Source organism: Hypanus sabinus, chromosome 1 (assembly GCF_030144855.1).
Source record: "Hypanus sabinus isolate sHypSab1 chromosome 1, sHypSab1.hap1, whole genome shotgun sequence".
NCBI lineage: Eukaryota > Metazoa > Chordata > Chondrichthyes > Myliobatiformes > Dasyatidae > Hypanus > Hypanus sabinus.
The window spans coordinates 126,606,097-126,623,355 of NC_082706.1; the positions used below are offsets into that span (position 1 = coordinate 126,606,097).

The 17,259-nt window shown below is 41.5% G+C and overlaps 1 protein-coding gene across 2 annotated transcripts in view; it reads right to left on the reverse strand.

Annotated features, from left to right (window-relative positions):
- The window catches only part of lama1 (laminin, alpha 1), a 340,811-nt gene that overhangs the window by 88,449 nt on the left and 235,103 nt on the right, over positions 1-17,259 (reverse strand). For both annotated transcript variants that reach the window (XM_059975999.1, XM_059976007.1), the window contains 3 exons: positions 17,086-17,197; positions 13,297-13,459; positions 6,370-6,580 (listed from right to left, as the gene is read on the reverse strand). In XM_059975999.1, the coding sequence (XP_059831982.1) occupies positions 6,370-6,580; positions 13,297-13,459; positions 17,086-17,197 (486 nt within the window). The remainder of the gene's footprint in view (positions 1-6,369; positions 6,581-13,296; positions 13,460-17,085; positions 17,198-17,259) is intronic.

Below are 17,259 nucleotides of genomic sequence, written 5' to 3' on the forward strand. Positions count from 1 at the left end.
TAGTGTTTTAGGTGACAAACCAAATCTCTTCAAAATCCTAATGAAATATAGCTGCTGTCTTGCCTTCTTTGTAACTGCATCAATATGCTGGGACCAGGTTAGATCTGCAGAGACCTTGACAGCCAGGAACTTGAAATTGCTCACTCTCTCCACTTCTGATCTCTCTACGAGCACTGCTTCATGTTACCATTCCCGAAGTCCACATTCTTTTGTCTTACTGACATTGAGTGCAAATTTATTGCTGTGATACCGCTCAACTAGTTGGTTTATCTCACTCTTTTACGCCCTCTCATCTTCATCTAAGATTCTACCAACAATGGTAGATTCAGCAAATTTATCAGTGGCATTTGAGCTATAACTAGCCACACAGTCGTGAGTATAGAGAGAGTAGAGCAGTGGACTAAGCACACACCTCTACAGTGCGCCAGTGTTGATCGTCAGCAAGGAGATATTATCACTAATCCGCAGATTGTGGTCTTCTGGTTAGGAAATTGAGGATCCAATTGCAGAGGGAGGTACAGAGGCTCAGGTTCTGTAGTTTATTGATCAGGACTGTGGGAATAACGGTGCTAAACGCTGAGCAAAAGTCAACAAACAGCATCATGACATAGGTGTTTGTATTGACCAAGTGATCCAAGGCTGTGTGAAGAGCCATGGAGATTGCATCTGCTGTTGACCTATTGTGGTTTTAGGCAAACTACAGTGGGCCCAGGTCCTTACTGAGGCAGGAGTTCATTCTAGCCATAACCAGCCTCTCAAAGTATTTCATCATTGTAGATGTGATTGCTACTGGGTGATCATTATTTAGTCAGCTCTCACAACTCTTTCTCGGCACTGGTATAATTGTTGCCATTTTGAAGCAGGTGGGAACTTCTGACTGTAGCAGTGAGAAGTTGAAAATGTCCTTGAGTACTCCTGCCAATTGGCTGGCACAAGTTTTCAGAGTCTTACCAGGTACTTCATTTGGGCCTCCCACCTTGCAAGGGTTCACCCTCCTTAAAGATAGCTTGACATCGGCCTCCGAAACAGAGATCACAGGATCACTGGGGGTACCAGGAATCTTCACAGCTGTAGTTATATTCTCCCTTTCAAAGCAGGTATCGAAGTTGTTCAGCTCATCTGCTATATAAGCAATGCGTTTGCTTTGTAATGTCCTGCAAACCCTACCAAGTTGATGCGCATCCGATGTCGTCTCTGACCTCCCTCGGAATAGTTTCTTCACTCTTGAAATAGCTCTATGCAAGTCAAACCTGGTTTTCTTGTACAGGCCTGAGTCATCAGACTTAAATGCCACAGATCTAGTCCTCAGCAGATGACAGACCTCCTGGTTTATCCACGGCTTTGATTTAGGAATGTACAGCAAGTCTTTGTAGGCACATATTCATCTACACAGATTTTAATGAACAACTGCAGCAGGTTCATCCAGATTGCAAGATGAATCCCTGAATACTTTACAGTCTAGTCCGCTGATTCAAAGCAGTCCTGTAGTCGCTTGTCCATCCCTTCTTGGTCCTCACTGAAGATGCTGCAATCTGCTTTTACTGAGGAAGTAGAAGCAAAGCCAGGTGATCAGACTTACTGAAGTTTGGGCGTGGAATAGCACAGGTAGACATTCTTGATGGTGGTCCAATGTGTTGTTTCCTTTAGTACTACGTGATTTGTTGATGGTAATTACCTAGAGACTTTTTCAATCTGGCCTGGTTAATCTCATTGCTCAGATCATCTAGAGCCTGCCTGACATTGGTGTGAGATGGAATGTACATCGCTACCAAAACAATCACAGAAATCTTCTGCGGCAGGTAAAATTGACGGCACTGAATTGCGAGATATTCCAGGTCTGGTGAGTAGAATTGGGACAACACTAATAGATGTGTGCACCAAGAGGAGTTGATCATGAGGCAGACACCTCCACCTCTGCTTTTGAGAGACCTGACAGTCCAATCTTGACTGTGACAGTGATTGCGTCAATCTGAATCGCTGCTATGGAAGAGGTTAACCAAGATTCCGTGGAAAAGGACACAAGTGGTCCTAATGTCCCTCTGATACAGCTCCCTAACTCTGAGATCTGTGATTTTATTTACTAGAGACAGTAAGATAGTTGGTATTGGGAATCGAAAACCTTGCTTTCTTAAATGTACCTGTCTCCCTGACTGGCAGCCATGTTTCCAACAAGGAAGTTTCTTCCAGCGACAAGCATGGGCACAACCTGTCTCTGTTGGTTTTCAGCAGTGCTAGATTATTCAATCGCATTAAGACATCTTTATTATCTGTACAGAGCCTGGAAGCAGTTGTGATTCTCAGCTGTATGTGGCTGAAACAGGAATATTTTAATTGTATCCATCGAGCTGTGCTGCATGAGATTACTTTCAAGGTGCCCCGGAAATAATACCCATCACAGCCATTGCCCTATCACTTCACCTCAAACCACTGGCACTTCCCTGACAGCAGATTACCCAGGTATGTCACAAGATTACCTCCCACTCTGCACATTTTAATTTTGCTAATAATTTTATTTGCCAGACCTTAGCGGGGAAAGCATACCCTCAATTATGGGAACAAAGCCCATACAATTAGTAAACAATTATAACCAGTTCACTGGTTATTTGAACAAAGAAGTTCTAATTATGGATGTGTTAATTGTTGGTTTCTTTCTCTTGCCTGGAAGTGATTTACAAAGGTACATGTTTACAGATTCAATGTAGGCTGATATTACATTGATTTAACAGTTCCAGCAGGACTACATAAATCTGGAGTATAAGGTTTATCTGTACTTTTCAATTCTAAAATCAAAAGCACATTTCAATGCCATTTTTGTGCCCTATGCCAACTGAGCTTGAGAATACAGCCATTCCTTGATTTACAAAAGAGATTGCTTCCTGTAAAATATTTAACCGATCAAATATTTGTAAATCGAAAAAGCTGAGCAAAATGCATTATTGTCATTTCAGTGAAATAAATTCCTATGCTTGAAGACTTGGACAGTTTTCCTTAAAGCGAAAAGCTTCGAAAATCATAGAGTACAGGAACATCACATAGATAGGTTCTTAGGCCCACCAATTCTAAATCAACAATAACTAATTCTTTCTGCCTGCTCATAAACTTTATCTCACTATTCCCTTGCTGCCTAAATACCGCTTAAATGTCGCTATCGTATCTGCATCAACGACCTCCCCCAGAAGAATATTCAAGGCACTTATCACTCACTGCCATCTACTTTGTAGAGCAGGGGCAGGCAACCTATGCCCGCGGGGGGTTTCTAGCATGCGTTATTCATTAATTTGAGGCAAAACATAACTAGATGTATTTAAATGGATAATTCCCATATTTCAAGTTTTTTATGGTATTTATCTCACCCACCGTCCGCTCATTAACACACATAAAAAGGTTGGCGACCCCTATTGCAGAGTATACCCCCAACTTATTGGGTAGTAGAAATTAAACTGGAAATTTGCCCTCCCAAAATCCACAAATCACGACTAAATTATTTGAGATGCAATTTAAAATTTGCTCTTATGGAATTTGTGTGAGTAAAGAAGTAAATAACAATAAATGTGAAACAAAAAATAGATTTAGGTAATGAGGTCACTTTAGGGAAAATTAGAATATAGACAGTTTTCTAGAAATGCAACACCTCACACTTGTCTGGATTAAACTCCATCTGCTATCTCTTCTGCCCATGTCGCCAACTAATCCGTACCCTGTGTATCCTTTGACAACCTTCTTCACTATTCATAACCCTCGACTTATTGTGCCACTTGGAATTTTACTAATCAGACCACATACATTTTCATTCAAAACATTTGTACATATCACAAAACTCGAGTCAGAGGAACACCCCTCCGCCATTACCATTTGTATTTTATGTCCAGGCTAATTTTGTACCACACAACACACACAAAATGCTGGAGGAACTCAGCAGGCTAGGCAGCATCTATGGAAAAGAGTAAACTGTCAATGTTTTGGGCTGAGACCCATGTATAGGGACAAAGGTAAGTGTTTAGCTCCTTGAGATGGTTTTACTATTCAAAATCATAACTGATTTGCACCCTAACTCTATATGCCTGCCTCTTCGAGTAAAATATCACTGGCACATAAATATCTCTCAATCTCAGACTTGAAATTACTGACAAAAGAATCATTTATTTGTAGAAGAAAATTTCACAGTTCTAGCATGCAATGCAGAAACATTTCCTAATTTGAATGAGTAATAAAATGACCTGCTGGAGGAGCTCAATGGGGCGAGCAGGATCTGTGGGGTAAAGGATTAATGCAGGGGTTTAACCTGAAACATTTGACAGTTTCTCTTCGCAAATGCTAGTCAACTCACTGAGTTCCTACAGATCGACTGCTGCTCCAGGTCTGCATCTGCAGAGTGCAAGTTGTAAGTTTAGACTAGAGTTTCTAATTGTAGTTCCTCTAAGCTGTGCAGTATCAGCTCTGCAAGTACTGTATCTCATCAAATCATCTTGAAAACTTCTTTCCAGTTATTACTTAACCCAGTAAATCCAAGAGAATACAACTGCTATCTGTACAAGTCAGAAACAGAATGCAATGCCCAGGTACAATCAGAAAACAATTCCAGTTGAGGTTAGAGATGGAATTGGATGTACATCAACCCTGGCAGGCCTTTACAAAAGCAAAATCTAACAACATGAATGACAATGTTGCTTCAATGCCTTTTATGCATGCTTTGAAAGGGAGAATAAATCTACATCTATGTAAATCCCTGCAGTAGCTGGTGACCCTGTGATCGCTGTCTCAGAGTCTAACATCGGAACATCTTTCAAGAGGGTGAACCCTTGCAAGATGTACCTGGTAGGGATCTGAAAATCCACGCCAAACAACTGGTGGGAGTGTTTAATGACATCTTCAATCACTTCCTGCTGCAGTTGGAGGTCCTGCCTGCTTCAAATGGGCAACAATCATACCAGTGCCCAAGAAGAGCAGGGTGAGCTGCCTCAACCACTATCACCAAATGGCACACATGTACTGTCATGAAGTGCTTTGAGTGGTTGGTCATGGCTGGAATGAAATCCAGCCTAAGCAAGGACCTGGACCCATTACAAATTGCCTATCGCCACAAAAAGCCTACAGTGGATGCAATCTCACTAGCTCTCCACTTGGCCTTGGATCACCTGGACAATAGTAATTCTCACATCAGACTGCTGTTTATTGACTACAGCTCAGCATTCAACACAATCACTACCATCAGTTCTAATCAAAAAGCTCTAAACCTTGGGTCTCTATACTTCCCTCTGCAACCGGATCTTTGACTTTCTCACCAAGAGACCACAGTCTGAGCGGATAGGAAATAACATTCCCTCCTTGCTGACAGTCAACATTGGCGCACCTCAAGGATGCAGGCTTAGCCCACTGCTCTACTCTCTCAATACCCACAACTGTGAGGCCAGGCGCAGCTCAAACATCATTTATAAGTTTGCAGATGGCACAGCTATTACTGGCAGAATTTCAGATGGTGACTAGGAGGTATACAGGAATGAGATACATAAATCAGATTTGTAAGTGGTGTCACAGCAACATCATTGCAATCAATGTCAGTAAGACTAAGGAATTGATTGTGGACTTCAGGAAGGGTAAGTCAAGAGGACACACATCAGTCCTCATTGAGGGATTTGAAGTGGAAAGGGTGAGCAGTTTCAAGTTCCTGGGTGCCAGCATCTCTAGACTATCTATCCTGGGCTCAACATATTGACACAATTACAAACAAGGCACAACTGTGGCTACATTTCATTACGAGTTTGAGGAGAATTGGTAATGTCACCAAAGACACTCAAAAATTTCCACAGAGTTATCATAGAGAACATTCTAACTGGTTGCTCAGGATTGGAAATAAATGCAGAAAGTTGTAAATTCAGCCAGCTCCATCATGGGCACTAGTTTCATTAGCATCTAGGATACCTTTGAAAGATGATGCCTCAAAAAGGCAGCATCCATCATTAAGGACCCCCATCACCCAAATCTTTTCATTGCACCCTCTTTTCATTGCTACTTTTATTCCATCTTTTCAAGGAGGAAATCAGGAGCCTGAAGACACACACTCAATGTTTCAGGAACAGCTTCTTCCCCTCTGCCAACAGATTTCTGAATGAACAATGAACCCATGAACACTTCCGCAACATTTTCCTCTCTTTTTGCACTATTTATTGAATTTATATTTTTACACACATCTTATTTTTACATTGTTATTTCTGTGTGTTGCAATGTGCTGCTGTTGCAAAACAACAAATTTCCATGACATGTGCCAGTGATGTTAATCTTGATTCTGAGGCAGATAGTGTTGGTGATCTACTTTAATTCCTGTGACATGGTCTATATAGGTTTCTATATTTCTGAACATTTCTCTTCTACCTTGAGCTCTGCTAAGTTGCTTGAGATGCTGTGGAGAAGCCAGTTAGTTTGATTGGTGCTGCGGCGTGCTTCATTCACCAGGTCCTGAGCCTCATGCAACTTCTTGCTATGCTGCATCAACACGTCCATTACTTGGTTTCTGCTTTGCCCCAATTCTTTATAAGGTTTCTGAAACTCCTTCTGCACCCGCATCAGCAGTCCTTCCGCAGCCCTAGATTCATAGGTGGAACAAAATGATGGAAACTGATAAATGTCACGTTGGACATAATCATCTGCAGGTATGGTATTACAGATTCTAAAGCACAGTATTATCCACAAACAGTCCAGTATCAATAATTCTAGTCTGAATGCACGAACTATATGGGGAACTATGTATTCCCATGTACTCCCAAGACCAAATCTACAGGGCATCAAGGATGCAGGGATGACTCCAGCTGAGAAATGTTCAATCAAACCACGAGTGTTGTGGGGAATAACCTAGAAAAAGTCATTATTATGTTTTGCTCTGGAAAAAGAAATCAATTTTCAATCCAATAAAGCTGATTTTAAAAAATGCCTTGAGTTTTTATAGCTTGATTTGGAGGAGCCTGTCCATCAGTTTGAAATCCAAAGTATTATTTGGAAGGAAGCCAGCCCTTGCTCGATATTCACTTGCCAAGCAAGAATAGAAAAGACCAAGAAGCAAAAGGCTGTTGCTCTGAAGCAAGAGATTGATAGAAACACAGGAGGAGTGCAGGTAGGAAAGCAAATCTCTCTTGGAAGTGGCATGCAGCAAACTACAAATTGGGGTGTCTCTGAAACAGAGCCATTGCCACTCCTTCATTTATTTATAATTGTTTGGAGATACAAAGCTCAGAGTTCAAAGTAAATTTATTATCAAAATACATGTATGTCACCATATACATCCCTGAGATTAATTTTCCTGCGGGCATTCACAATTACAAGAAACAGAATCAATGAAATACCCAACCAATGTGCAAAAGACACTAAACTGTGGAAATACAAAAACAATAATAATAATAAATAAACAATAAGTATTGAGATCATGGGTAAAGAGTCCTAGAAAGTGAGTCTATTGATTGTGGAAACAGTTCAGTGATAGGATAAGCGAAATTGTGTGAAGTTATACCCTCTGTTTCAAGAGTCTGATGGTTGAGAGATCATAACTGTTCCTCAACCTGGTGGTATAGGTCATGGGTCTTGGGTCACAAGGTCCCTGTACCTCTTCCTGATCGCAGTAGTGAGAAGACGGCATTGCCTGGATAGTGGGGGTCCCTGATGATGGATGTTGCTTTCCAACGACAACCCTCCATGTAGATATGGTGAATGGCAGGGAGGGCTTTACCCATGATGGACTGGACTCTATTCACTAATTCTTGTATGCTTTTCTATTCTAAGGCATTAGTGTTTCCATACCAGGCCATGATGAGTGCAGTCAATATACTCTCTACCTCACATCTATAGAAGTTTTAGATGACATGCTGAATTTTCACAAACTTCTAAGAACGTAGAGGCACTACTGTGCCTTCTTCATAATGGCACTTATGTGCTGGAACCAGGACAGTTCCTCTGAAAAGCTAGCACCGAGGAATTTGAAGCCGGTAATCCTCTCCAGCTCTGATCCCCTGATGAGGAGTGGCTCATGGACCTCTGGTTTTCTCCTCCTGAAGTCAATATCAGGTCCTTGGTCTTGCTGGCACTGAGTGAAAGATTGCCCTTGTGGCACCATTCAGCAGATTTTCAATCTCACTCCTAAATACAGATTCATCACCACCTTTCATTCAGCTAATGACAGTGATGTCTCAGCAAACTTAAATATGGCATTGGAGCTGTGCTTAGCCAAACTCATAAGCTTAAAGGAAGCAGAGCAGGGAACGATGCACACAGCCTTGTGATGCACCTGTGCTGATGGAGATTGTGGAGGTGATTTTGTTGCCAATCCAATTTTACTGGGTTCTGCAAGTGAGAAAATTGAGGATCCAATTGCACAATGAAGTACTGAGGCCAAGGTTATGATTAGTTTTGTGGGGATGACAGTATTGAATGCTGAGCTATCGTCAATAAACATCCTAATGTATGCATCTTTGCTGTCCAGATACTGAGTGAAGGACCTATGAAATGGCATTTGCTGTTGATCTGTTGCGACGGTACACAAATTGGAGTGGTTCCAAATCGCTTCTCAAGCAGGAGTTAGACTATAAGACATAGGAGCAGAATTAGGCAATTCAGCCCATCAAGTCTACTCTGACAGTTATGTTTCATCACCAACCTTACATCAGTGGATGTAAGTGCTATAGATGATCATCTTTGAGACAGCTTACCAGGTTCTTCTTAGGCACTAGTATATCTGAAGCCTGCTTGAAGCAAGACGTTAATGGTATCAGTGAACACTCCAGTTGACTGATCAGCAGAGGTCTGTTGGTACTCAGCCACACACCCTGTCTGGGCTGTATGCTTTCTGTGGGTTCACCTTCCTGAAGGGTGCTCTCACGTTGGCCTCAGAAACTGAAATCTCACAGTCACTAGGGAGTTCCTGAAGGTGCCCCATGTTTTGATGGTCAAAGTGAGCATAAGAAGCATTGAGTTCATCTGGGAGCAGAACCCTGTTGTCACCTACGTTGCTTGGTTTCACATTGTGGGTGGTGTTAGCATTGAAACCCTGCCGCAGCTGTCCAGCATCTTTCAGTGATTCAAGTTGAGTTCGGAATTGCCACATAACCTGTGAGATGGCTTTCGGGAGATTATAACTGTTCCTCGTGTATTTTACTTGGTCACCAGACCTGAATGCCTCTGATCTGGCCCTCAGCAGACTGTGGATCTCCTGGTTCATCCAGGGCTTTGGGTTGGGGAAGACTCTGAATGATTTTGTGGAGACACACTCATCTACAACTGTTTATATAAAGTCCATGACAACCATGGTGTATTGGTTCATATTTTCTGATGAGTCCTTGAACGTGGCCCAGACCACTGACTCAAAGCAATCCCATAGCCGCTCCTCAGCCTCCGGTGACCACCTCTTTGTCACCCTCATCTCTGGAGCCTTGCTCTTTAGTTTTTGCCTGTATGCAGGTAGGTGGAGGAGAGCCAAGTCATCAGATTTCTCAAAGTGCATTCTGGGCATGGAACGGTAGGCACTCCTACTCCCAGTACAGCAATGGCTGAGTGTGTCGTGTCCCTGGTGCTACAGGTTACATGCTGATGATAACCAGGCAGCAATTTCTTCCAAAAAGACTGGCTGAAGTCCCCCGACAGTGATGCAGCATGGTGACAGGTCTTTCTGGCCCTTAAGCCTACACCACCCAATTGCACCTATGTGACCATTAACCACCAACCTGTCCGCCTTTAGCATGCAGGTGAAAGCCCGAGCACCTGGAGGAAACCATGGGAGAATATACAAATTCCTTACAGACAATGGCGGAATTGAACCCATGTCTCTGGTGCTGTAATATTGGTATGCTAACAGCTATGCTACCATGCTGCCTCATCCTTATTTTACGTTTTCTTTCAAACACTCAGTAGGGATCTGCTCTGAGGTGACCAATCAGGATATGCATGAGACTCCTGCAGGTGGTTCAAACACAGGAACTTGCAATTCTGAGGTGAGATTGCACCTACTGGAATCAAGGCTGGCACATCAAACATAGTACATTCAAAACTCTGGAAGAGTCAATTCTCAACTCACAAAGCAAATTAATCAGTCATGTCGAAGAACAAATGCACAAACTCACAGTGCACCCTTCGAGACCCTGCAAATCTATTCCTACATGACCATAATGCCAAGGTTTTAGAAGTGGAATCTAATGATGAAGATTTAAAAAAAACTGTGCTGAAAACTGATGTGTGGTATGCATCACACCAGGAGCATTGTTCTGTTGAAAGCTATCACTGCAGAGGGCTCCGAGGAGTCCTGATAAAGGTCACTGGTCAGGCAAATGGAAAACTCAGCTCAGTCACATTAGAGTGCTAAAGTCTACGTACAACGGAGAGGGGTGTCATCAGACCGTTGAGTTTGGTGGTGGAGAGAAAGGACAGGGCTCCAGGATTTTGGCAATCTTAAATAACAGTTCTTGTTGTTTTTCCAGGGAGGGCAAATTACAGAGATATGATGAAATAACGACAACAAAGAAAACCATTCAGAGCATCTATTTTAGTTCCTATCTTTATCAAAAGTAAACAAGTTTCCCCTAGATCCCTCTTGTATCTTCCCTTCATCCCAAAAATGTGCTGGTCGGCATGTTTAATTGGGCACGGTAAATTGCCTCCAATGTGTAGATGAGAGGTAGCATCTGGGGATCTGGGGGGGGGGGAGGGGGAGCGGTGCTGATATGGATGGGAGTGTCACCATTAGTATGACGCTATTAGATCTCAGTTCATTCCGGTGTTGTTCTCTGTACATCCTCCTGTGGAAGGCGTGAATTTTCCCCAGGTGCTCCAGTTTTTCCCCACAGTCTAAATACGTACCCTGTCGGTTAACTGGTCATTGTAAATTGCTCTGTGGTTAGGTCAGGGTTAATTGTGGTTGTGAAGCTGCTGAGGCAGTGTGCCCCAAAGGCCCGAAAGGGCCTGCTCAACGCTGTATCGCTAAATAAAACAACATTCTGTAGGTTAGAAGAGGATAAACTGAGTAGCTGATCTGTGTCCCATGGTCTGTGATGTATCCACTAATGGGAACAGTTTCCCTCTCTTTATCCTCATTAAACCCATTCTAATGCTATGCACCCCTACCAAACCTTTAACCTTTTTTCCTCAAAGCAAAACATCCAGTCTGACAATGTAGCTGAAATACTTGCAAATACTACTGTGGAAGATTATTCTAGTTTTGACTCGTTGATTCAATGAGCTTTAATGTCAAGTCCATTATCTCTTATGCCAGTGATCACCTGGAGCTCAGCCTCTGTTCTACATCTTGATAACAGGTTTGGAATGACCTGAATTCTGGAGTGGACATGGTTTTCCATTCATCCTGTGTATTTGTTCAACCCCAGTGAGAAGCTTGAGATACTCATGGTGATGAGCAAACTTAGGGACCTTATCTTGTACACCATAGACCATAGACCATATGGCAGAGGAGCAGAATTAGGCTATTTATTCCACCACTTCATCATGACTGACCCATCATCATCCTCAATCCCATTCTCCTGCCATACCCCTCATACCTTTCATGCCCTGATTAATCAAGAATCTATCAATTTTCATCTTCAATATACCCAATTACTTTGCCTGCAATGAATTCCCAGATTCACCACCCCCAGCTGAAGAAATTTCATCTCATCTCTGCTCTAAATGGACATTTCACAATTCTGAGGCTGTGCCCTCTAGACACACCCACTACAAGAAACATCCTCTCCACACCCACTCTATCAAGACCTTTCAATTTTTGATGTTTCAGTGAGATCTCCCTCATTCTTCTAAACTCCAGCAGGTACAGACCCAGAGCCATCAAACACTCCTGGGACCACTCTCATAAACCTCCTCTGGGCCCTCTCCAATGCCAGCACTAAACTGTTCAAACAATATTAAAAGTGCAGTCTGACCAATGCCTTATAAAGCCTTGTCACTACATCCTTACTTCTGTACTCTAGTCCTCTTTAAGTGAATGCTAGCATTGCATTTACCTTCCCTATTGCCAACTCAACCTGCTAGTTAACTCTTTGGGCATCCTGCACGAGGTCTTCCACGTCCATTTGCACCTCTGACTGTTGAATTTTCTCCTCATTTAGTCCACATCTTTATTCCTTCTGTCAAAGTGCACGATCATACATTTCCCCACGTTATATTCCATCTGCATCTTCTTTGCCCATTCCTCCAATCAGTCCAAGTCCTGCTTCAGCCAATCTGCTTCCTCACCACTGCCAGCCAGCCCCTCCACCTATCTTCATATCATCTGCAAACTTGGCCACAAAGATATCAATTCCTTCATCCAAATCAATGACATACAATGTGAAAGGAAGTGGTCCCAACACTGACCCCTGCAGCACATCACTAGTTACCATGCCAACCAGTAAAGGCCCCCTTTAATTTTACTCTTTGGCTCCTGCCAGTCAGCCTATCTTCTCTTCAGGCTGGCTCTCCTTGTCTATCCTGCCTGTTATTTCCTCAAAGAAATCCATCAGATTTGTCAGGCAAGGTTTCCCTTTAGAAAGCTACGGCCTACTTTACTACATGCCTCCATATCCATATCTAAACCCTGGAAAACTACCACCATCCTCCTATATGAAAAGCAAATATTTCTGACTGTCTTATAAGGAAGGGCAGAGGAATTTCTTATCAATGCTGTTTGTGAACCTTTAGATCGGGGCTCCCAACCTGGAGTCCATGGACCCCTCAGTCAATGGTGAGGCCCCATGGCATAAAAAATGTTGGGAGTCCCTGCTTTAGATCCATTGGCCTTATCTGATACCTGCCACTTGGCATGCAACCTTCAGATAATCCACGTCAACAGCATCCATCACATCCCTTTCAACAATCTTCCCTAACATCTCAACTAAAAAAAAAATCACTTGGTCAAACACAATTAACATTGTTAACACATACATATTCCCTTAAACACTTTAACCAGTTCCAAATGCCCATAAATGGTTTCCCTGAATACTTGGTTCTATGACAGAACCCAGTATACAAAGGCATTGATTATTTATATAGGAGCCTTTTCAACCCTTACTACAGTTACTACCAGGGATCTTAAATCTGAGAAATTAATGAAATCCAGAATAAAAAGTTTCCCTTAATAGCGGCAACTGCAAAAGCACCGTATTTTTGTTTAAAAAACCGTGCTATTTTCTTTAAGGGAATAAAGTCTGACATCTGGAGAATGCCTTGCCTTTATCTGATTGTTAGCCACTGATGATTAGTTGATTGAAAAAGCCTCAGTTCAGGGACTTTGCCAATGAGATCCTCGACCTACAAATGAATTTAAAAATAACTCACTTTAGCTTGGTTTCTGCGGTATCTTGTGATTGATTGAACCCTCGTTTTCTCATAGATTCCAGCATGGCCAGTATTTCATGCTGAAGGTGGTTCAGACTGGTATTGTAAAAGGTCAGGTCAGTGCCCAGAGTCCCATTCATGCGATTCGCTATGACTGCAACAGCTAAGAACAAACAATGGGAACATTAGTTCAGTCAACTGAAAAAGAATATTGAATATTCTAACAATTCAAGGAAGTTCAACAACAACCCAGCTACTGAACAAGTTCATACTGGCAGGCAGGATGAGAATAGAACTGGTGTGACAAAAACATGTTGATACCCTATCGACTTATATCCCGTCCTTGTAACTGATCTTGCAGTTCAATACAATATTAACCAAAATCTAATTCTCATTTGGTCAGGGAGTTCAGAAACCTATGAACACATTTCCAGTTTGTGGACTACAGCTCATGATCAACCACATCTAAAAGTAAGCCTTTTTCCATGCATTTTAAAATAATTTCTGAAAATTTTGCTACTTAGAGCATAACATCTACTTAAAATTGTAATGGTATTTTGTTAATCACTGGATTTCCCCATGGCAACATTCACGTGGTACAAAGGGAATATCGTTTTTATCAAATATTATGGTTTGTGACTGAGTTTTCTTCCTAAGCTTCACCTACAGTTGACAGACTATGTCTAATTAGAACTATGAATCCATAAAAAAAGAAAAAGCTCCTTTAGTTTGCTCGGTTCTGCAGAATTTTACAGATTAGAATATGCTGGTCAGTGAACATGCAGCTCATAAGTAACCATTAAGCTATAAAATTTGTGCCAAAATATCCAAAGGTGATGATCCTCATTTATGGAAAATTTCCCAGTGATGCCAAATGCACAGTTAGCAGAAGTCCAGAGTTAATTGCAGAAATGCAAGATCAACAACTTGACTGTCACCTTGTTGTCTGGCTGACCCAGCACATGATGTGAAGCCCGATATGAACTGAACTCACCAAGGAGAGTTAAACATCCTTCACACTGGAGACTGGATACCAATTAATTATTGCATCATTAACAGCACAGAGTTACATTAGAATGGAGATTTTAAAAATGTAAACTTCAGATATTAGTTTTTCTGTGTTTTGTTTTTTTCTGGAGTGGCAGAGGCTGACGGGTAACCTGATAGAAGTCTGTAAGATTATGACTGGCAGCCAATAGCTTTCTCCCAGGGTCAAAATGTCTAACACTAGAGGGCATGCATTTAAGGTGAGAGGGACTAAGTCCCAAGATATGTTTAGGGCAGGCTTTTTATGAGAGCAGTGGGTGACCAGAAAATGCTGTTGATGTGGTAGTGAGGTAAATACAACAGAGGCATTTAAAAGTCTATTAAGTAAGCACACAAATGTGCAGAGAATGGAGGGATACAGACATTGCATCGGTGAAAGGGATTTGTTTAAATATTTATTTAATTATTAATTTAATTAGTTTGACACAATATCAAGGGCCAAATTGCCTGTTCCTATTCTACGTGCTTGTTCTTTCATTCTTTTATTTCCCTTCCATTACATACTGTGACAATGAATCTACGTGCATTAATTTAGCCTCCTTCATGGACCATGTATCATGAATTTCATTCATAATTAATTGAGAAAAACATGTTTAACTTAAATGTTCTCTCAAGCTACACACAAAAAACGCTGGAGGAACTCGGCAGTATCTATGGAAATGAATAAGCAATCGATGTTTCTAGCCAATGGACCTCACAGTGATCTCATCCATCTGTTCCAGTGGGGCTGACCTCGCATGCCAAGACAAGCCATGCCCCTATCTCAGTGGGGTACTAGCTACCCTCACCTGCTTTAGCCAACCTGTCGAAGCCCACCTGTACTAGGATCTGATCACTGTTGCATGCAAAATGCTACTTGGAGCCACAGGCGAGTGTGTGTCCAGTTGGGACTAAATGTGAGTAAGCTGCTGCAGAACGTACACAACAAGCCCTTTCACCAGAGATGCTACACCTCTCCGGTCACCCCATATATCCCCGTGGCTGTTATCAAATTAATAATTCAGAATTCTGGACCAATGATGTTGGAGCAAGAGTTTAAAAACACAAATTTTATTAATAAAATAACCTGGAAATGAACAAAACATCCAGTATTGGTAGCAGTGGCTATGACACTACCAGAGAACCCTAAAAACCCAGCTGTTTCAGTAGTGATCTTCAGGATGAAGCCTGGCATCCTGCCTCAGTCTGGCCCACACTTATCTCCATGATCTAAGGCATACAGTAGATTCAGAAATATATTGAAAATAGTTTAGCACAAAAATCAGACAACAGGGTTGGGCAAGCAACAATGCCCAAATCCTGGAAATAAATATATTTAAACAACTGGATAGATAAGAAAGTAATCCAAGGTTCATTTGTTACTTCTTAAATATGGCTATAAATATTGGGGAGAAAATAGGTACCTTCTTGAAAGGAAGAGGAATGATTGGAGGAGAGTAATTTGAAGTCATCTGAAAATTGTTTAATAATGATGTTTAGCAGATATTCTTAAGTACATTTTTGAATCACATTTGAATCACTTCATAAATCTGAATTTTAGCTTCCAGTGTTTCAAATACTACTCTTACACAAACGGGTCCTACACTGACTTTGGCAGCCATGTGCACTCCTATAATAACACACTCAATCTAGAATCTTCCATCAGGGGGAGATACAGAGCAATAGTAAGAGGCCCTCCAGAGAATTATAGGGAAAAGATGGAAATTGCCTGTGAACACTGCCAGTCTCACACATCTTGGTCACAGTAGAATGTGGTGTAGGTGACTGATTTACAATCTCTCCTGAGAGATGGCCCATAGCCTGCAGCAAAATTGAAAAGGAAATCACTTCAACCAGAATTCAAGGGCATTTTCCAGCAATGTTAATGGAAAATTTTAACTGGCTTGAATGCTCCCAAACCACTTCAACCTGAGTACTCATTCAAGTCGGCTGTTTTAACTAGAGATTAGATTTGAAAATCCTTGTGCATCATAATTCCATCTGCATTCACTGGACACATTCTCTTGCAAGGATTCAATTTAAACTGTGTGTTATATCCACATAGAATCCCAAGGATTGCATTGATTATTGGGTCCTAAAGTAAATATCCACATCTGTATGGATTATCAACAATTCAATCTCCAAGGCTCTGAAGGCAGCATTGATTTTAAAAGCATAGTCATTTGAAGTGGGTGACATCGTAAAAGAGAAATCTACCTTAGAAAGCTGGTTTGCAAAATTATTACCTCCCAATTCTCCTCCCATAAACTGAACTCAACAAAATCGAGTATTGGAAAGCATGAGCAGTGACTGGCAAGCTTTATGGATTTAGCGCTTGAAGTGAAAAGCAAATCTGTCCCCTGTTTCCATGTCTCCATTGAAGGAGAGATCCCATTGATTTACATGTGCATATTAATGCTTTTTGCACTTCAATTCATTGTGTTGAAGACTAAATGAGATTAAGGTTGTCATTCTAAAAGTTGTAAATTTAAGACTTTTGAGGTTGAACTGCTGATTATTTATCCAGATATTGACATTTACTTTATCTGATTGATGTAACCTTTCAGATTCAATGTAATGTAAAGAAAGAGGGTATTTCAACACCGCTGTACTGTGGAACACACAGCAGATGGCACTTTCTACCTTGTACATCTGCATAGATTTGGCAGAACCTGACATTATTTTAAGCAGACAAGAACTGTGAAACCAGTTTGAGTTTTCATTAAATCCCCAAACTATCAATGAATGATGTACAGTGCCTACCTTTTATAGATTTTGAAGTTTCATTTACATATGCTTCAAGCTCCAGGGTCCTGGTTAATGTTCTCCCCACAGCCTTATTCAAAGTCTGCCCATATCCAAGATACTGAGTGACCTGACATAGAAAATGTGTCGCATTTTATATTTCTGCTAATGCTTGTCCCATGGAGTCAAAAA